Source organism: Gallinula chloropus (genome assembly GCF_964237585.1).
Source record: "Gallinula chloropus genome assembly, chromosome: 2".
NCBI classification, from domain to species: Eukaryota; Metazoa; Chordata; class Aves; order Gruiformes; family Rallidae; genus Gallinula; species Gallinula chloropus.
In genome coordinates this window covers 64,782,548-64,804,530 of record NC_140086.1, presented here as the reverse complement: position 1 = coordinate 64,804,530, position 21,983 = coordinate 64,782,548, and the positions used below count along the sequence as shown (strand labels likewise).

Sequence of the window (21,983 nt, the reverse complement as noted above, 5' to 3'; positions counted from 1 at the left end):
CAGTGTGAGAGAAAGCACCAGAACAGACAAAATACAAGAAAATTAAGGGAAGAGGGGACACAAAGTTTTTAGAGGTTAATGTCAGCATATGGCAGGGGACTGAAGAGCAAGAACAACAGTAAAGTTTTCTAGGTTAATAGTTTCCTTAATATTCCCAGAGGATTCTTTGCAACTCTAAACATAGCACAGAGGAAAAAATAAGATTTAAGAAGATCATCATCAGGGGCAGGTTCAAGAGAGAGTTCTTTCAAACTTCCCCAAACTGCTTTCTCTCTCAAAGTTAAAAAACATCCAGAGTTCTTCTGTAGTATTAAGGCTGACACAATGTTTGGAGCATGCAGCTTCAACAACACAGGCAGTCTGATGACAAAACGAGAAGCTGCTTTCAGTCACTTAAAAGTTGTTTGAGTTCTATTTTGAGGTAATTTTTCAATGTCTACTACAAACACCTAACAGAAACACCCTTCACTGAATGCCTGCTTTCAGCACAGAAGTCTACAGATGAAGTTATTGTAAACCCTTCAGTGTACTTAGGAGTTTATAATGCTTCAGAAATTTAGCAGAAAGCCTTATTCCTGACTGCCTGAATTGTGAGTTAATGTTTGTATTTGCATTGTGCTACCTATCCTCCATCACCACATGAAATCTGCTTTGAGCTAGTGAGGTCTCCTCAGGTAGTATCTGGTGTCAAAGAAGCAACTGTCAAGTGCGTTTCGTTATCATCTGCACATTGTAATTGTTTCCATCACTTACAGAAGGGAAATGACAGCCAGGCACAACAGGAAAAAACCTGAGCCATGGGCAGGAAACAGAATCTCTTGTTTTGACTACTAAGGTAAGGAAAGATAAATAGTGGAAAATTCCCTCATAGGGTCCTTAATAGAGGTGATCATTTGACAAGCCTTCCTCCCCCCTGGTTTTATATGGTCAAGCCACCTGTTAGAGCAGCTTCACGATCTTAAATAAAAAGGGTCAGACCAAGAAAAAAAATAACAAGGGATATTTTTACTGGAGACCATCTTTAAGTAGACATAATTGAGGGGTTCTTCCTTTTTGCTTTTTAAAATACTGTCAGAGCAGCAAATGACAACTGCAAGACAGTAAACAGGAGTTTGGAGGAAAACAGTGTTTATTTGCTTGTTCTTATGTGGGTTACCAGCTGAAGCTAAGCATGGACTTGAGAAGAGGTGCCTATTAAAGGCTGCACAAGTTCCCACTGTAGGCAAGTTTTTAGACTAAAGCTAATATAGACTAATTCAGCAGAACGTGTGATGCTGCTACTAGCCTGATGCAATTTTTAGGATGCACCAACTGTTAAAGTCTACTTTTATTATTAACATATTTGGTTATGTGTGTTTATTACTAAGTTATTAAGCTTTGAAACTGAAACCAAATCCCATGTAGCTTTAAACACAGAAAAGGAATCAACTTTTTACTGCCAGTGACAGAACAGCAGCAACATTTCTGCCAGGATTCTGTCCATGCTCTACTGTACACTGCGACTACTAATATTTACGCAGAACATATTTCTGCAGCAGTTCTCACTATCAGTCATTGGCTGACTCTACAAAGCTTATCTAAGCTAATTCCACACACTTTCCCCCCCTTTCACTGAAAATTCTTGCTGACCAGTTGTTCTGTTTGCAATTAAAGTAACTGGTGATGAGAATCAGGTATCTTTGTACTCCCAAAATTGAGTTTTCAGGGAGAGAAGCAGCCTGGTGCTGGCTCTGCTCAGACACACCAGGTATCACTAACCAAGGCTGGTTTGTGTTTATATCTGACAAACCAGATAAAACATTATGTTTTTAAAGATGCTTAATAAAGTAGTTGAAAGATAATGATTACCCAGTCTCATAATTTGCACATGAAAGGTGGAGCAGAGAAGTTAACAGTAATTTGTTGCCAGACTTCACTGGAACAAACAGCTGCGTTTTACTTATCTTCAGATATCAAAGGACTTGAGTGGGACAAAGATTACTTGGCTTGACAAGCATTCAAAGACCCCTCCAGCTCAAAACCAGAGATGTTTCTGAGGAAAATCATGAAAGGATTTAATTTAAGCCTAGCAGCAATTCTTATTACACTAGCATGAAATTTACCACCACCCTCTAGTCAAAGCTAAGGCAAGATGCTTTGCCTCCTTTCCAAATGCAATAGCACTGCACATTTCCAGACTACAAGCAGACAGGCTCTCCCTCCCAGAAGCAGAGGCTCCACAGCAGCGTTAAGTCACTCTAAGCCTGCTGTGGCCCTGCCCATCCCACGCCAGCTCCTCGCTCCAACAAGCTTTCTGCTGATGATCTGGCTGGGAGAGCTCAGCCCCTGGGTCTCTCTAATGCCAGGGGAGAGGAGACAGGACAACAGCCCCGGAACAGTTTGACCCAAGAGCCAAACTCCATCCTCCAGCTACACCAAGTGTCAAGAGAGTTTCTTCTCCCACCACTGCGTACAGGAGCAGAAAAACTGAAGACCTCAAGTCACCTTTTCTGCACATGTAACTTTATCTTTTTGCCCCAGACTCATATAAGACCCCTGTGAAAAATCTCTGTAGCTCAACCAAGAGCAAGACCAGAAGCAATTCCATACTTTCCCCTCAACATGTGCTGCATTTTTTATTTAATGTATCAGTCACCTTTAACAAGAGCAGTGAAAGTCACATTGTTCTTGTTCAGAAATACAAGACTTTGAAAAGGTGAAGTCAATGCTTATGCTGTAAAAAAAAGACCAGGGAGGTTACTGAAGAACCAAAAAGATGATGGGAAAGACTTCAGCTCGAACTTTTCCAACTGTACCCAGCCTAGAAGCCTGAGCAGAGAGTTAAAGGGTTTAGGTAGCTGGAAATAGGTTTCATTTCAGCTGCTGCCTCAAAGCCCGTTTTTGTGTTTAACACATGTGGTTAGACAGCCAACCACCATTCCTGGGGATTATCTGCTTAGACTATGAAAGACAATAAAACAACCCACCACTGTTTTTTTCAGTTAGACCTGGGCATGATTCCCATTAGCACATTTTTATTTTAAAACTGAGTGTGATTGCTCTGATTTTATAACACAAGAAAGCAAAGCACAGATGTTGGTACTTTGAGCAGAACAGAACGTTGCCAGGTAAATAACAAATCAGATCAGCAGTTATGAACAGCTTCTGAACATAGAGAACTCATTGCACAGCACAGCACTTTATAAATATATTAGTTGCTGCATGCAGTTGAAGAAACTCAGCATCTTTCAATCTTCAATATAAATTAAAACAAGCCAAATCCAAAACTCAACCAGGTAAGTGCACATTTTTCACTGTTGACTCCGGATCAAGCTTTAAGTGAGAACTGATGGTAGACAGCAGCTCTAATCACTCAGGGAAAAAAGCAGTGACTGGTGTTCAGTGCTGGTTTACTGTTACAGTAATGGACTATTAAAATATAACTACAAAAGAAAAGACACCTACAGCAAGTTTCTGCAGATGGTGCTTAATAGGTTTTTTTACACACTATCAGTTTTCCAGACCGCAAAATACAAGACAGCACAGGTACTGGAAGGCATCAGCCTTCTCCAACCTCAGGCCACCTCAATTAACAGCTGCATTTCATTTGTGGCATTTACCAAATTATTATGCAAGGCCCTGCTCCACTTAGCTGTGGAGGGTATCTCATGGTTACATGCTGTTAGAACGCTCTTCTGCTTCCTTAGGTTTTTTTGCCTTTTATGTTCATTCAAGAAGTGTGGTATTGGACAAAGATGCACTGAGATACAGGTCCTGTATTTCCAGCACTTCACCTGTCTCCTACTTGTAGGGCACTGACCATGAAACCATTTAAACCTGTAGAAAGCTTTTAAATGAGTTTTATTGATGGAAAGATTGTGAATTCGATGTAGAATCTGCTTTAGGATTGACAAAGTGCCCACAGGTTCATTAATTTACTGTTATTTTTGTGGAAGTTGCTTAAGAGCAACAGTGATACACCTGATACACAAGAACAGCAGGCCTGCTTGTGCACAATCACAGTCCCCATTGACAGCAGTCCCTGGCTGCTCTGTATGTCCTGTCCAGATTGCTCGAATATTTATTTCTCCAAACTCAAACTCCTCCAAGTTTTCCATGAGAATTGTTCTGCTAAGGGATGTGTTTTCATCAACACTACAGACTTACTGGAACACAGTCACTCGCTGAAACTCTGGCAAAGCAAGCAGAGGTCCAAAAACTCAAGCCACCATCAGGACACACACCCGTTTGTGATGGGGACAAAACAGGAAGGCTTCCCAAAAGAAGGCTTCCCAAAAGAAGAGTTCGTTTGACCTCAGTCTGGGATCAAGACAAGGCTTGACAGGCTGCTCACCACCACCTCATCACCTTTGCTACTTGAGCTACAGGAGATTTACTGCCCAAGCAAAGTCTATAAACCCTGTAGAGTGGTAGGGAGTGACGGTCTGGTCATCAGCAGCCTCCATCACTTCTCACAGAATCTTAACCATTAGTCTGGAATTACAGTGGTGCACTCAGAATTAGAGCCAAATCACTCCCTTCACTGTGCTTTCTGTACTTCATCATCTTGCACCTTAATCTACCTCTTTTCCTTGGAAAAAAAAAAAAAAACCTGCTGCACAGGGTACTTACAGGGAAATCAGCATGTCATTTTGCAACAGTTCTCCCAAGTTTCTCAACTTCGAATTAAATGCACCGTGGTCGGCAACCCAAGCAAAACATGTGAAACCTTGAAACCACTGTTACCTAGTAGACCTCCACTTACATCCTTATGCCCTGCTTGCAAAGTTCAGGGAGTCATTTCAGGCAGGTTTACAATGAAGAAGTCATTACAATTCAGCTACTTATTCCATTCTGTTTGAGAGCCTCCAATACAGCCTGGTTTGAACACGTACGCTGCCTCGGGGAGACAAGCATTAGAGCAAGATTTGATAACAGCATCATTCCATTTATTAGTACAAGGACAAATGTAATGCATTCACAGCATGCAATACTATCTCAGTGTTTCTATTCTTGTTTCTGCTTGAATTCATAGCTTACACTTAAATATTTCTGCAGCACTCAAAAGACTGCTTCAAGTCCTGTAGTTTAAAAATCAAACACAGAACAAATGAAGCTTTGAAAAAATGATGGCCAACTGCATTATCAGATAAACTTTTCCTTCATGCAGGTCTTGGCTAGCGTACAAGAGTTCAGTATTATTGAGAGAGTCCAACACATCCATGATTCCCTGCATTGTTTTAAAGGTCTTTGGGACATCCGTCCCTTGCCTGGCAGCAGGCACCTTCCAAAAAGAGTTCTGGTTATGTCTGTCCCTATCAGTTATGGCCAAGTGAATAAATTCCTGGGCTCAAAGCATCAGCTGATATAAATCACTATTGTGCTAATGAAGTCAAGAGAGCTACATCAGCTTACAACACAGGGCAACCCAGACCTCAGTCTGGGAAAGCGAGTCAGAGGAAAACTATCTTTTTATAGCCTGGTTCTCCAATGAAGATTTTTGTCTGCACTGTAATTTGGTATTGGAGGAAAAAAAGGAAAAAAAAAAACCCAAAACAGATAAAAGAGTGCCACATAGTTTAGCAGATGGATCACTGTGAGCTATAAAACCTTGTCATAGCTGAGTTTACTCAAACAAAACCTGCAAACATCCTAGAGCCTTCAAGACCCCAAAAACCATGAGCAGTAGTTGTTGCAAACACACTGGGGATGGCAATTCAGGTGCCCAGTAGGAGGTCTGACCTCCCCAGGCAGGGGAGGAAATAACTACTGTGATCCTAAAAAAATACAGGGCTTGGAAGACTCAAACAAAAATGGCAAGTAGAATAAACCAGCCATCCCATACCTGAACACCATGGCATGTAGGAATCCAAGCACCACTCACATGGTTTGCCTCTGGGGACAAGTGTGGGAAACGCTTTTGAATTGAAAGAGTACAAGACAGAGATCAGATGAAAAGCATCTAGGCAAATAAAAATCAAACTAGGAAATTCCTGCTTGATTATTGTGCAAAGTGACCTGTTTTGCCACTCTGGGAACAAATAGTTTAGGTGCTTTGACAGGAGAATGGATAACCCAGCTATAAACTGGAGAAACAAAATGACTAATCATGCAGTTGATTAACAGTCTGCTCTGCTAGACAGAGACCTGAACTTCAGCTATTGAGCCCTTCCATCCCTGCATACTCCTGCCCAGTTCTTTCATACTCTCCCTACTCTACGACAGTGCAACACTGCAACCACCTCCCAGGATTTCTCCCATTGAAAGGCAGTGATCCCTGACCAAACAGGCTAGGGAAGAGAGGCCACACTCTTCTAGTCTCCTTCTAAGTCACAGGGGAGGACTGGCCTCATATTTTACTAGCATCACTGGCAACCTTATTTCCTACCACTGAAGTCAGAGTTTAGGGTGTGAGCTGAAGCACTGCAGGCACACCAGATTCTCCTGGGTGGCACAATGATTTCTTGGTGCAGGTCTCCAACAGAAGGACCAGCATTGCTCTATCACCCCAGTCTGAAGACAGGAAAACCAGTGGCAGAGCAAAGAGGAAGAGACAGACAGGATTTCAGTAACTCCTATAACTGTTGAAGCAAACAATTTCTAAAGGCTTCTTCTCAGAAAAAAAAAAAAAAAAACAAAGCTTATGATAGTTTGGGAGCATCCACAAGTATGAATCTCAAATGTTAAACTAAAGGTGCAAATAGTCAAAGGGATGGGGGGCTAGATTTTATTGTTCCCTTCAGCTTTATAGAGGGAGCACAGGAGAATGTGTGCTCCCAGGAAGAGTTTCCAGGCTTTGCCACACATGAGGAGACATGGGTCTGCCTTCCCTCCTGTACGAGCTCCCTTATTTATCAGCATGACTCTTTCCACTGAGCAACAGGTAAAATAAAAGCTTTTTAGAAAAGGAAATACTGCACATTTCCATTAAGATTACAAGTTATAAACATTCACAACTAGCATACTTCTAAGGAAGGAGAAGAGGGAGCATTTTTTCCACATGTAGTCAACAGTTTTCTCTCATTTGTCTGCTTCTATGATCAGCATTTTGGAGGCAGCCCCTCTCCAAATGCAGAGTTAGGGATATTCAGTGGCTTCAGCAGTCCACCCAAGCAGAGCAAGGACAGCTGTATTTTGAATAGGATTGATTCAGAGACATGAACAAACCTGAGCTGATACAGGAATGACAAAGCCATAAAAGCAGTTTTTCATGACCTGACCCACCACGAGCTTTCACAAGCTCTAACAGGCAGTGCAGGAAGGAAACTCAATAGGACTTGTCATCCACCTTTGCATTTTCTGCGCAAGAAGAGAGAACTGGCAACCCAAGTCCTCTCCCACAGAGATTTCCACTCATCTGATGGGAGTAAGGGCCTCCTTGAGCACTTATTCCCATCTAGAGGAGGTGACAAACAACACCCTCTGAATGGGGAGTGCCACACAACCCCTGAACGTAGCTGAATTGAACCACACTCTGTATCAGCTCATACCAACGAGCAAGCTAGAGACTCCTTCTCCAAAAAAGCTACAAGACTGCTGGAAGTCTAGTTCAAGTCTCATTTTTTACTATGATACTGACAAGATTTTAACTCCAAAAGCCCTGAGCCATAGATCACTACAAGTCTGGAAAAAAGCCATGGATGTAGCATTAACAGCATTAGGTTCCCCTGGAAGACAGGGGGAAGACACCGTGTTATAAAAACAAACCCTCATCTGAAGCAACTGCCAGCCACAGTTTTTAAGGAGAAGGTTTCAGACACCTGCAATAAAAGTTTGACAAGAACAACACACAGCCACTTAAACCTGATGTCATCTTGATGTTTAGGCAATTCTGCCCAAGGTTTGCTTAGTGATTCAAAGTGGGAAGATGTAACACTCCTTAGTGTAAGAACAGAGGGGAGAATCATCATTTGTCTGTCTGCCAGGTCACACAGTCAAACAAGACCTCATTTGTGACAGAACTTGTAGGTTTTTTTAAGTAACTGCATGTCTGTGTGCATTCACACACTACACAGGCATGAATCATTTTGCTACAACAGTGACTATCAAGATGGATAGATAAGATTTCTGAACGTGCAGTAGTAGTAGTGCTGTGATTCCCTCCCTTTTCACAGCTCACTCAAACAAGTGGAGTGGTGCAGTTGGCATGCCCAAGTAATGATGACACAGTACCAGCAGAATGAGGTATGGTCCCCTCAGAAAAGAAGGGGTGTGTGATGATTCTCATCCTTCAAGTACCTTGCAGGCAGCAATCCAGTCCCTCTACCTGCCCTGAAGTCATGCCATTCCTACAAGTGTAACAAAGTGCCTTCGAGACGCCCGAGAGCTCCTAGGTCCCTCTAACATCATTTCAGCCTTTAAATGGAGGACACAAATCCGCCCTTCACCTTGCCCCAGCACACTTGAGGGCACTGAAATGGAAAAGCATCTTACCTTGTCTTTGTATAAAAACCCTGAGCAGTGGATGAGCACTTGAAACAGCCTTGAAGAAGTTGTCATCGTTATTAATAGGGAGGAGGTCTCCATGCACATCAGCATACCCGATCATCACTTCCAGGTTGGCAATGTGATGAATGTGAAGAATTAGTTTGTAGAAGTCTTCAAACTTTCCTGGCTTGTAGCGATCCAGGGAGAACCTTCTGAACTCTGCCCCAAACTGCAAGAGAAAAGAGAGTGTCTGCTATCAAACATAACCACAGCCTCTGAACATGGTGGGCATCAGCTCTTGCTATGATGAATATACTCAAATATCAGTGCTTCCAACTCCACAGATGGCATTTTAGGTCCTCACACTGGGACATTACCATCTCTACCAAGACACCACCCTGCTTCACAATAGATATGTTCAAGTGGGTGACCTTAAAAGCGTGTTTTTTAAATACTACGTTTTTATTAAATCCTCTAGAAAATAATTGCATTTGTAGGATTTAACTTTGAAGCTCCATCATTCATTACCATCATCATCTCAGGCACCCACAGAACCATTCTTCTACAAAGCAGAAGTGTTCACTCTACTGATTTCAAAAGAAGTTACTCAGCTATTCAACCAACCTTATAAAAATTCTTTGCACGTTTCCCATCAATACCACTGGGATCTCAACCACAAGACCTTTAAAGAAGTGTGGTATGCAAGCGCACAGCTTGTTACTAGGAAATACACTCATTCTACATGCCCCCTGAATTTCCTGGTAATCCATACAGGAGGAAGAAAGTTTGTATTCCAAGTTAGTTTTCAAGGGTTTCATTTTCCTGTCACTCCACTGGTTTTTACTTTTGAAGCTTAACAGACCAGTAAGTGGCTGTTAAAGGGAAAAAAAAAAACCAAAAAAGGTCAGGGGAAGGAAGAGTTGTGAGGTGTGACTTGACACAACTGAAAACGTTATAATCCATTAAGTTATTTCTGATATTAGAAACCGAATACGCTATTAAGACCAGGAGGAAACAGATTCTCTAATCAAGGAAATTAAGAGAGTGAAAACAGGCATCTAGTTAAACTGTGTAGTTTAAATCATCTTTCTGGAACATTTACTTTTATAACTCAGATTATATAGTACTAGTAAACTACTGAACCTCTAAAATCATGCTAACTCATTCCAGAGAGCATGTAACCACATCCATAAATCCAAGAGGTAGGGAAGGTCATGACTCCAATCTCATGGAAGTTCTCATTTGCAAAGTCAGTCAATACCAGAGCACGAAACCAAGGAAAAAAAAAAAAAAAACCAAGCAAAGAAGAAAATGAAAAAAAAGAAGATCATTTTCTGTAGATAAATTATTCCTCAAAACGGAGAATGACTTGCTTAGAAGTTCTCAGATGTTAAATCAACCATACATGCAAGCCACTCTTTTGCTGAGACTAACAAAAGTCTAAATCATCACCATAATTATCCTTAAAAACAAACAAAAACAAAAACAACCCTACTGGCTTTGGGTACAAGTATGTTCTCAAATTACTTCCGCAGTTATGAAAATCCCACTTTTCAGCATCAAAGCCTAGTTCTGATCATCTAAAAGCTTGTTTAGTCAAATTATGCTGCTTGTTTGTAATATTAACTGCTAGTTCCAGTTTGGATTGCAATTCAGAGTGCCCACCCAAATGCACAAAAACCCAACAAGCCACAGCTGGTTCCAATGGAGGAAAAAAAGAGTCCTCTTTTATCCTCCACCCCCTGCTCCTCTCCAAAAAAATTCAAGTGGCAACTTACTTCTGTTGACACACTTCAAACTGGGAAGAAGAAAAAAAAAAAAAGCTTGTCTTCTAATTTGAAAAGTATCTTGAAGTTTTCCATTTCCTGGATTCAAACAAGAAGTAACCATCTTCAAGTGGCAAGATTAACATCTGCACAGTAAACTAAAGGAGCAGGAACAAGTTCCTTGTAGGCTTTCTTTACAGCTGCATCTCCTGCTCCTCACACCTGAACAGTAATACAAGATGCCTTTAGCCAAAGAAGCACAAGGCTGGTATATTTGGATGCCAGTCCCAGTAATTACTTATTTACTGGACAGACAACTTGTTTGGGACATCATCACGCTCAGTACTTGCAAGGAAGTTGATGCGGTGTAGCTTGATCCCAGTCAGTACAAGACCCATCCTGCACAAGCACATGGACACCAGCCCACTGGTCCTGCTCTGCCTGACACACACCAAGGTGCAGGCCAGTTCCCATGCTGCGGCAAAGTGACACGGGAAAGGAGCAGGGAAACAAGCAAGGACAGCTACTGACGCACTGGTGTGACCCAGAGTTCGGCTTACGCTGCCACATGGGAGGAGGCCAGCTGGTAGAACGGCCAGGCCTCCCAGCTTAACCCCCACGGGCACACTGGATGGGATTGTATCAGCAGAGGGTGACACGTGGGTAACCATCCACCCACAGGGATGCAACTGCAGACTTGGGGCACTGAGGTCTGATGCGAACACCTCAGAGTCACACAAACTCCTTCACACACTCAGCCTCGGGAAAGCCCAAGAGACAGTTTCCCTCCCCTAGGAACAGGACAGTGATAAGCACAAGTGATTTCACATGTGTGCTGTGCATGATGCAGCCCTGGAAGGCAAGGGAGCTAGAAGGTGATTCTGCAGAGAGGAGTACGAGGAGGGAAGAGTCTCTTGAGTCTCTTCAAAAGCAGGTGAAGGGTTTTGGTTTAAAGGTTAGCATTTCTGTAGCAGTAGTTTAGCTGATTAATTCACCCCGTGCATGTAGGCAGGCAGCACCCATTGTCAGCGGGGCTTTTCAGAAGGGGAGGGGGGGAAATGCTTCAGCAATGACTGTTCATTCATCATCCCTAATGAGGCTGATAGAGAGTATCGCAGTAATAACGGGGTTTGCAGCACCCCACGGCTCAGAACCGGTCCTCTGCATTGTATTCAGCCAGGATCTCAAGATAACACCCACCCTGTATCTTCCAGAAACCACGAATTCCGAGAGCTTTGCGCAGACAGCCAAGATAACTATCTGCTTTCCCAAGCTACAGAGCTCAACTTCAGTATATCCTTCCACAGAAAGAGGCACAAGGACTGGTGCCTGCCAGCGGAGTTTCTGCCAGAACAATACTGTATTACACTGTTTGATAAACTAACAGTTTTAACAAGGAGATTAGTTTTCCATAAATAGGTCAGAATCATTTGGTTCATTATCCAGTGCAGATACTGCATCCACTGTGCAGAAGTCAGAGGACGGGAGAGTCCAAGGGAACTTTAGTCTGACAGAGCAAATTATGACTAGAGGAAAACGAAGAAAGAACAGTACATTTTGTTTCACAGAGAGTAAGCTCTATCCCAAGATCCTCCAAAGTATCAGGAAGCCACTATACTTGTCTGCAGCTAGATGACAAAAAGCACTTAACAAAATGCTATACGTCAAGCAGGAGCCCTGAGCAAGAAATGATGGCAAGAAAAATTAGCAAAAAAAAAAAAAAGAAAAAGCAAAGTGTTCTGATAAAAGTTGTGTTAAAAGAAGAAGAAAGTCACAGCTAGCTGTCCAAAACTTACACAGGCTGACCAAGAGCAATCTACTGGTTTGTTTTGGGTTTTTTCTGGCTAGAGGGGACTAGGGGTCAGAGAGGAGGGAGCAGGACTGAGGTTTGTTTACTTGAAGGGCTGCTGTTTTGTGAAACGAAATTGAGGAGCTATTTCTAAGCAGATATCTACTTTTTTTTTTCCCTCCTTAAAATTTTAAGTTCCAAAAAGGTTACAGGGTCAAAAATTAAACCCTATGTTTATGAGGTGACATTGCTCTAGTTCATTGCTGGCTTTGAGTTCAGGCTATTGTAATAAGAAATCAAAGAGCAACATTTAGCAATAAACATGAAATACATTAGCTATCTACTTCTCCCACAAAGTAAAAATCAGGAACAGAAAGAAAAACACTCATTCTTGCATAGACTCTAATTGCTGCTCACCTGCAAGATTTTAAAAGTGGGGAAGATGTAATGAGGGCTGCTTTATCAGCGAGATGGAGCAAAGGCCAAGGAGTAGGAGGAGGGAAGACAGAATTTAATCAGTTTTGTGCTGACTTCATCTCGGACTTCAGAGCTCTGCTGTGACATTCCTATCTATGTTTCTCTGTTCCCCCTCTCTCCCTCAGCCATGTATTCCCCAGTCTCTTGCTCTGCTCTCAGTCTCATAGTTGTTGTCACTAGTGGCAGGATGCCACCAGCCAAGCAGATGTTCTCTGCAACAAGTTCTCTCTTCTCTTCAACCGGCTGTCCCAAAGCAGCTTTGCTCCATTCCAGCAAAGATGGTGGGCAGTGTGGGATTTTGTGTTCTGTTCTTTCAAGAGACAGGCAAAAGAGCAACACAACCTCTCTTCTATTTGCCCTTCACAGGAACCCCATCACAGATGCAGTTTCACTACTTTTTTTCTTGACTGGCATCATGCCACGTTCCTACTCTTCTCCCTTGCATTCTCCTCTTCCACTCCTCCATAAAAATGCAGCCATGCTCTAGTATCTTCAGTTCTTAGAAGAGTTTCTCCCCATCCCCCCCCCCCCCCCAGAAGAAACCCAGTGGTTCCTTTTTTAGTTTGTTTCAGGCTTCTCCAACACCATCCTGCATGTTTCTGCTTTCTGCTCTTTAACCCCTCCAACCCTACTAACCTGCAGTTTGTGAGGCTCAGGCCATGACAGCAGTTTCTGGACCTGACCAGAAGAAAAAAATCAGCTTCTTTCTGTGTCACCATCACTCTCTGATCAGCCTCTGTGCATGAGACGCATCCCATCTTACCAGCCTCTTCACAGATGCTCAGCTGCCAGCTCAAGGGCTTACCCTTTTCCCTGTTCCACCTACCTGTTTTCTTGGTTATCGGGCACAAGACCACCATGGTACCTTCCCCAGTACCTCTAACTCCAGTATCACCCTTCATTCAGGCAGCTGCATATTTCTGTGTTTTAATTACCCAGTTCTTTTCTGCCCAGTATCTCAAGTCCATGGACACCATTCGGCTCCTTAACTGCACAGCTGAACTTGGCCTTGACTGCTGCTCTGTGTTTTTCCCTAGCTTTCCTAAACACTCTTTTGCCTCACTACTACCCAACTATTTCTTAGTTGGAGGTAGTTTCTGAAAATAGCTATCCACAAGAGCTGCTTTCCCAGCTGTTCTTCTGACTCGTCCCTTTCTTTGCCACCCCTGCTCCAGCAGCTTCTCTTCCATCAGGTCTCCCACCTCACTGCTTTCTCCTCACTGTCTCTCTCAGACAGGACTGCCTCCAAGCTGCACACAGCACCAGCCTTCCTCACCGCTGCAGCTCTCGATACTTGCTGCTGTTCTTCAGGAAGCAGTCACCTGCAGCAAAGATTGTAAAATAAATCTTTTCCTTAAGTGGTTGGTCTACTTTTCCAAAAGCAAGCGTCTCTTTTTTCTTCTTTCCAGTCCCCTACATCTCTGAACAAGCCAGTCTGTTTGAAAAGGACGTAGACCAAGCTGGTCCTGTATTTCTAAGAACACCAAGCACCACACACCACACAGCTTCAGTGCAAAACCATCACGGGATGCATACATCCCATGGCACACATACATCCCATGGCATGTCACCATCAGCACGAGGGGGAAAGGAACATTTGGCACCTTGCTACCCAGAGGGACAAAAGACCACCAACTCAGGATACTGCCAAACAGGAGACAAACACTTTTGCTACAGAAAGGCAGTCCTGCACTAGTACAGGTCTCTAGCACAAGCAAACCATTCTCTGAAGATTCATGAAGAGAGATACCTGCATGCTGACAAGACGTCCGTGCCCAGCGAGGCCTCTGGCTGGCTGCAGACTTACTGAAGACCCTTTCAGTCTCTGCCAGAGGTTTCCCCGTGAGCTCAGGGCCCAACACGGCAGAGGTCAGGCGATGCACAGGGACAGCACACACACACCCTGCCAGACCTGACAGGAGACTGGGAACAGCTGTGCAGGGCGGAAGCAGGAGGGACAGCCCCAGGCTGGGTGGCCCTGGGGCTGCTGCACCACACCCTGCCCCAAACCTTTCTGCTTCAATTAACTTCAGGAATTTCCAATGGGAAAGGAAGGGACTACCTCTGCGCTGGGAGATTTTTGCCTTCACTGAGAGGGAGGGAACGTCTCCAAAGGTATATTTCACCTTTTAACTCCTGGCCTGCATTGTAAAGGTAATTAGGGGCAAGCAGGCAATCCTTGGAGGAGTGTTTCTTGGTTACTAAAAGCTCAGATTAAGCCCGCACAAAGTGTTTTACAAAGGGAATGATAAGGGACTACTGAAGAAAGCGCTATTAATTGCATCCCTCAAGAACTCCTTGGAGGTGGCTAGTCCTGCAGCCTGCCAGACAGAGCCTCCACAGGTATTTTAACCTGACACAGGAGACATTCCATTCTTACTTGGCTGTAAACAACTTTTCAACTTTAAAGAGCACCTCAGCAAATTAAAGGTCCATTGCTCGGCGTCCTTGAGGACAGTTTCACTGTGGTGAGACTAAAATTCAGAAGACTATGCACATAAGACAGACTGGCCAGACAAAGTTTTAAGCAGATCAGACATTCTCAAGTTATTAGGCTAAAAAATGATTATGCAAGCAAAGGTGAGAACCTGGAGGCAGGATCAAGAATAAAGAGGTGCTGAAACACAAGGCACCAGCCCTAGCCTTCTGGTCAGCGCACGCTCGGGATTTCGATAAGCACCAAGCCTGTAACAACATACTAACTTTGGAAACACTGTCAGAGGAACTACCGCCTTTCACAAACTAGACTGCGACTTTTTTTGATGTTGTATAGTTTGTTTGGGGTTTTTTTTTTTATGATGTTTGAGACTATAAACCTAGCACTAGAGCATATCCTCCTCCACCCTATGCTCTGTGAAGCCAGGTAGCTCAAAGCACACGTCCCAGCCCTCCCTGTGTCTTCTTCAGGCACTATCGCATACACAGTGCCAGAGTACAGGGCAGAGAGAATAGTTACACTGTGCTGGTGCTTATCAATCACAGCTGTCACCTGACAGAGCTACCAAAAAACATGCAACACCTTTTCTGCTGAAAAGTTTGTCTTCTGCAGGCACACACAGGACCTGCTGCTGTGGCTCAGCTGCTGCCTGGTGACTTGTAAAGCTGCGGTCACTTTCTCTCAAGTCACCTACCCATTTAAAGACAGACTTAAGTTTAACTATGTAGGGACCGCTTCAGAAAGTCACTCCACTATGTAAAACAAAGGTTTGTTAATAACAGAGGAGACAGGAGTTTAGCAGATGCTATTTAGCCTATCAGAACAAACACAGTACCTGCTGTCAGAAGTTCAGCAAACTGTGAGGGAAAAGGAGCAGAGGCAAGATTTCTTAAGAGATCAACATTTACAGACTCTTCCTTGACACGTTTTGCAACAATCCAGACCATCTCAAGTTGCTATTGCTGTGGCATACTGTCTTCATTTGAAAGGGGGGGAAGCACTGTGGTTTTCTGAGTCCGTGCCACATTTGGTTTGCATATAATCAAATATGTTTTGAAGCTCAAAACCAGAAGTTAAATCAGATGGTTACAGGGCTTTTCACTGCACTTATTTTAGTTTTATTCTAGGTATGACAAGTATGACCTTAACTTAGAAGAATCTAAAGTACTGCTTAAAAACTTAAAGCAGACATAAAGTCTGTTTTAACATCCTGTAGGTTTAAAGAGAGTGATGCTTTTTGATCAATTTTGAAGTGTGCTACACATGGAAAACATTTCTTAAAACTTCAGAAAGCCTGCAAGGCTTCAGGGTTAGTGATTCAAAGTACAAAAGACTGAAGAACACAACTGGTAGACCTCTCCCACTTAGTTAACACCAAACAGAGGAGAGACAGAGCTTTAAAATCTCTTTAGAGGACTGGTAAAAGCAAGTTTACTCTTATTGCTATTGCTACAGTTCTAATGCTGCTTGATGTTATACTTTATACCTTTCAAATACACAAATTGGGTACATGCAGTGTAATAGCTAAGCAGCCATGCAGTACTGCTAAGGTGCCTGAGCTGTATCAGCAACTTGCAGGGAAGGGGGAAACAGAAGTTTCAAACCAGCTATCTTCACGTACCAAGCACAGAGCCATTCCTCCTGAGGAGCTGACACATGAGCAGGACAAGCCACTCACAAGCTGTTTGGATACTGCATCCATCTAACAGTTGGGCAGGCTTGCTGAAGCACTGACTTCTACACTTGCCCCAGACCACAGCATGTCATTTTACCCACTAGCAGCTCTCTAAGAGCACAGAGCATAGCTGATCCCAAGTGTGCTCTGTCTGAGGAGTGTAACATTATCATGTCTGTACTCTGAACATTTCAGAATATAACTGAAAATGTATTAAAAATCCATTTGCAGCACCCATCTGAATAAGAACATTTACTGGAACAAAGTCAAAACAGGATGGCAGAAGAGAGAAAAAAATATGGTTATACTTAACTGGATATATTTATCTTAATGGGTTTGTTTCTAGTAGTAGGATGTTAGTCACATAATAGTTAATTTGTAAATCAGTTTGTAACAGAAGGAAACGAGACACTAAGGAGAGAAAATGAAAAATAGGTTTGGGATTTTGTGTCACTTCTTAATCAAACAAACAAAAAAAAGCCCTACACATCACAGGCACTGGAGAAGAGGGAGAGAAAGGGGCATCTGGAAACCTTTTTCAGAGATTAGAGGGAATTTCTTCAGAAGGGACAGATACTTCACTTGTCACCCAACGGGGGAAAGGAGCCAGGGAGTAAGAGACACATGAGAATACACAGTTGCTTTAAGCCAGCAAGATAATGTGTTTTCAGATCCTGTCTAAAAGGGTTGAAGCATTAATCCTAAACTACGCAGACAACACCTAGATAAGAACTGAGCTTGTAATGTATTCTGTCGTGACAGACAGAAGAAGAGGGATAAGGTATAATTACTATTCAATTAATATTTTCCTACAGCATGTGCCAATTTCTAAGCAGATTTCTCTTCATCCTTCCGTTTTCCTATCAGGCAACAAGCATTTGAGTGGTTTGATTCTAAGGCCAGCTCTCAGGGGACGAGACAGAGGAAGAGGCCTGAAGAGAGAGGACTTCTTAAAGCAGAGCTCCCATGACTGCCAAGTCCACACCACAAATCTGCCCAGAGAAAAAACAACCTGATGCGCACCAAGACGTATTGCACGAGGTCACAAAGCTCTTCCTTCCGCAAAGACACGAAGCCAGAGACCGTATCGCTGCGAATGTTCACACCATGTAGTCACAAGGCATTAAAATATCCACAGACACAAGTGCAGGGAGCTGTAGTGTGCTGCTGGGCTGCAGTCCCAGCGGGGGTGGTAGGTCAGGCTAGGTCCAGGGAAGGTACAGGCTGGTTGAGGCCAGCTGAAATCTGATCAAACACAAAGCTCGCACGCTTACCGGACAAGGAAAGAGGAATGCCATCCGCAGTTTTTAGCCTTTCAGCACAAGAAGGATGTTGAAAAACTGGAGTGAGGAGTTCAGCCACCAGGATGCTGTCGCCTTACCACCACCCCACCACCACCACCACCCTTTTTTTGTTTTTCAAAATAATCTTCTGACACACATCAGGAATCTTAAAATTTTAAGGATACCTGGGGATTGCCAGAGAAGTGTCCTGTCCAGTACAGTACTAAGGACCTGAGAAACTCTCCCCTTCCAACAGTCAAAGGTACAAACCAACTCGCACAAACTTTCTTTGGGAGAAAAGGAAAGAAGCTCAGGAAATCCAGGGAAACCTCAATCTGTTTTGATAGGAGTCATTTCTGTATTATGACTAATGCAACAGACCAGTTGGATGGTGGTTTATCCTTAAGGAAGGAACCATCTGGCTATCGTAACAGAGGCAGGCCTATCAAAACCCCAAGGCTTGCAGACTATTGCCCATGCAACTCCCCACAGCTATTTTTTTTTCCAGACCTCCTCCACGACCAACTCAATCTTCAGAGGAGAAAAGCTGTTCGGTGCTGTTGTGGCAAAAGCTGCTCTCTCTCTCACACCCGGCTCCTCTGCTAAAAGGGATTCCACCTGCCCACGGGCCTGCCACTTCCCCAGCCTTTGAAAAGCCACCTGAGAATCCCTTGATCCCCGGCCAGCAGCATGCCCTGGCGCAGAGGCTGAGCTGCGCCCGCCTCCGCTCTCCTGGCAGCCTGCGCTCTCAGGCGATAGCTGCAAAATCATGAGTTCTCAGACTCAACTTTCGAGTTCTCTGGCAGGTCTGGGCAGGCCCCTCACTTACAAAACACAGGCAACTAAATGTTTAAAAGGGTGACTGCATATGGCTATCAAAAGCAGCATGACTGAACCTTTTTGTTTCCCCGGCCTTGGGTCGTCCACCAGATAAAAAGAAATAAAATAAAAATCTGTGTTTCTAGATGATTGTGCTGGGGTGTTCACAACCCCACTGAACCACAGGGACACAACAGAAAGGAGCATAACCCCACCCTACAAGATTACCATGTTTCAACAAAGGGTATAAGGCCTTTAAAACAGCACCTGGCTGGGTATCATTGGCCAAAGCTTTTCACTGGATCTCCCTGTAACTATCAGAAAGTAACTCTGTGAGCGGGCACCTAGGAGCTTTACAGACAACAGAAAACCATGCTGCAGCATCAGTTGCCGGCCTTCCTTTGCCAGCAGCCTGTAACAGTCTGCTACATAAACAGCCTAGATGTTACTGCACGCAAGTCACACTAACAGTATAACCCCACCAGCGTCAAGAAACACGACAGCACAACTTCCATTGACCCACACTGCACGTTAATGGGCCATCACCCAGTGTAGGCCCCCAGCAGCATATTCTGAATTTAGCTGCTGTTGTAAGTTTCCTTTCAATGGAGTTCCCTAAAGTAACTTCTGGGCCATCAACAGTGACAACCCTGAGCTACCGAAGACCTCCAGTAAACCCTTCCCACCCACACGAGTTTCTTTTCCTTCTCTCCAAAAGCCTGCAGTAGTTGGTACGCTTACAACCTCCTTCAGTCACACTGCATCTATACAACTACGTAGCACTTACAGGATTCCCACAGCTGTAAAGGAGGGCGTGAAGTATTCATGGTATAAGGCTGGGGTTTAGTTGTTATTAGAACAAACTCAAGCTATGGCAATATTAAAGTAGAAGAGAGGATGAATGTAAATAAAAAAAATAATCCTATCTGTGATCAAGGTTTTAGTTTGAAGCTCATACAGTGCACACGGTATCTGGAAAACAGGATCTGGAGCATCTGGGGTCCACGGTGAATGTTATGGGTAGGTTACACCTTAGAACCAGCACAAACCAAATCAAACCTTTCCATCAATGAAAGCAGGATGTTTTCTAGGCCAGCCGAGCCCCTTCAAGTGGCAACAGGAGGTCAGGAAAGGCAGGTTGGTGGCCTTATTTTATTTAGAAACGATTGGAGAGTCCCTTGTACAGAAGGTCGTTCTCCCTCTGAAGTCACCCCACCACCCCTGCATTGCTCAAGGCTGTTTGATCTGAATGCAAATATTAACAGCAGCAAGGGACAAAAAGTGGGAACATGGAGCACAAAGACTTTTCTGTCACACGCATATGAAACACGGGCTTCCGGGGACATTTCTGAGTTTTGCTTAAAAGCTACATACTTATTTTCGCACACAGAGGTGTCAGGCACGGCTCTGATGTGCTGGCTTGTCAACCCAGGGCAACCAGAGCCTCCTGAAGAGAGCTTGGCAGAACCAAGCACACACACAGCCCACCGACATCATCTTTTTCAGAAGCCGAGCTCCATCAGACAGCTGGTCCCGCACATGACAGCCCTGCGGATCACAGCTCCTTCCCCGGCACCACAAGCGGGCTGGCTTACGGGGAGGGGGGTGGGAAGCACTCCCAGGTAGCACCCGCTAAAAGAACCACGGGAAGGTGAAGCTCCCCGCAGGCCTCGCTCCGGCTTCTCCAACTCGGGATCCACAGTAGGATTTCTGCGCTGCCAGCACCGGCCGGGGGGGGGGGGACGGACCCAGCCCTTCTCCCTCCCACTCCTCCGCTCCGCTTGCCAAACTGCGCCGGGGGACCCGACCCAGCCCCCGGGAGACGGCCGAAGCACCCGGGCGGCGCGCTCCCGCGGCGGCGGGCAGGGGGGCAGGAGCGCCCCGGGGGCAGCACCGCCTCCGGCCTCCCTCCCCACCGCACACCGGTGCCCCCGGCCGAGCCCCTGCTTCCCGCCAGGCGAGGCGACCGGCACTTTCCGAGCTGCCCCAGAAAGTTAGCGCCGAGGTCCCCGCGGCGAAACAAAAGATCGAGCGGGAGCGGCGGGCGCGGGGCCCCCGGCGCCCGCCCGCCCCGGCCCCGCCACCGCCACCGCCCCGAGGGCGGGCGAGTTAGGGTCGCGCCGCCGCAGCCGCCTCACGCCTGGCAGGGGCGGCTCGCCGGGGGCGAGGCCGGGAGCTGCGCCCGGAGCGGGGATCCCGCCTCTCCGCGAACTGCCGCCAGGCCGTCACCGCTCTCCGGGCTCTGGCTAGGCAACAGCTCCGGCAGCACCGGGCGGGGAGGCAGCAGGGGACGGGGGGGGTGCCGAGCGCCGGGCTGGGGAGGTGGGGGGCTCCATTCATTTTCAGGAGAGCCACCGGGAGCGGCCCGGGGCAGTGAAGCACCCGGGCGCCGCCGGCCGAGGCCGCGCCGCGCTCTGCTCACCTTACTCTTCACTTCCACCGCGCTGCACTCCAGATACCGCAGAGTCTGAGATTTGTTGAAACTCCGGTTCATCTTCCCGGCCCCGCTGCCTTCCCGCCGCTGCCACCGCCGCCTCCGCCTCCCTCCCGGGACGCCCCCGAGAGCCGATCGCCCCGCGCGCGGCAGGCGGCACGCGGCGCCCCGCTCCCGGCTCCCGCTCCGCTCGGGCCACTTTGTCCCGGCGCGCCAATGAGAAGCAGCCGCTCCGCTCCGCTGGGCTCGCGCTCCTCCGGCTCCCGACAGCCGCGCGCCCGCGGCTCGCGGCGGGCGGGCGCCTAGGCCGGCAGGCCGCGCCCATGGCCACGCCCACCCACCCCCACCCCCGCCGCCTGGCCACGCCCCCCGCCGCGATGCTCCGCCCCTCGGCGACCGCGGGGCTCCCGTGCGGCCCGGCCCCGGGAGCGTGCGCGGTGCCCGGCTGCAGGGTACCGGGGCTGGGGATGCCCGTGTCGCAGGGGGAATTGTCTGCGTCGAGGTTGAAGCCGGGTGCGGGTAGCCAGGTCCGGTGCGGGGCCGGCCTGCCGCGCTCGTCCCCCCGGGGCCGGGCCGTAGCCGGGTCCGGAGGGCCCGCGAGGGAGCCGCGTTAATCCGCTGCCGGGGGAGGCTGGGGCTGGTGCAGGCGTGCAGCAAACCCGCGCTGCCCCGGCCAGGCGTTAGGCCCCGGCGACCGGTTTCGCGGGCGGTGGGTGAGTGGTGCCGCTGCCGGAAGCCCCCACGGAGCAGAAAGTCCGGGCGAAGCAGCAGCCGGGCCGCGGTGCGCCGGCTGCCCCCAGGCGCGGGGGTGCGCGGAGGTGCCACCGCCGCGTGTCGGGCAGACACCCCCCCGAATCTCCTGGGCGGCACTGATTATTCATAAAGAGTGTCGGGATC

General features: G+C 46.4%; 1 protein-coding gene across 1 annotated transcript in view; it reads right to left on the bottom strand.

The window, feature by feature from the left end:
* Positions 1-21,146, bottom strand: part of PARD6G (par-6 family cell polarity regulator gamma) — a gene marked incomplete at its 5' end in the record, with an annotated part of 66,637 nt that extends 45,491 nt beyond the window's left edge. The window contains 2 exons of the mRNA XM_084260425.1: positions 8,413-8,635; positions 21,075-21,146. Coding sequence (XP_084116551.1) covers positions 8,413-8,635; positions 21,075-21,146 — 295 coding nt within the window. The remainder of the gene's footprint in view (positions 1-8,412; positions 8,636-21,074) is intronic.
* Between the last annotated feature and the right edge of the window lie 837 nt (positions 21,147-21,983).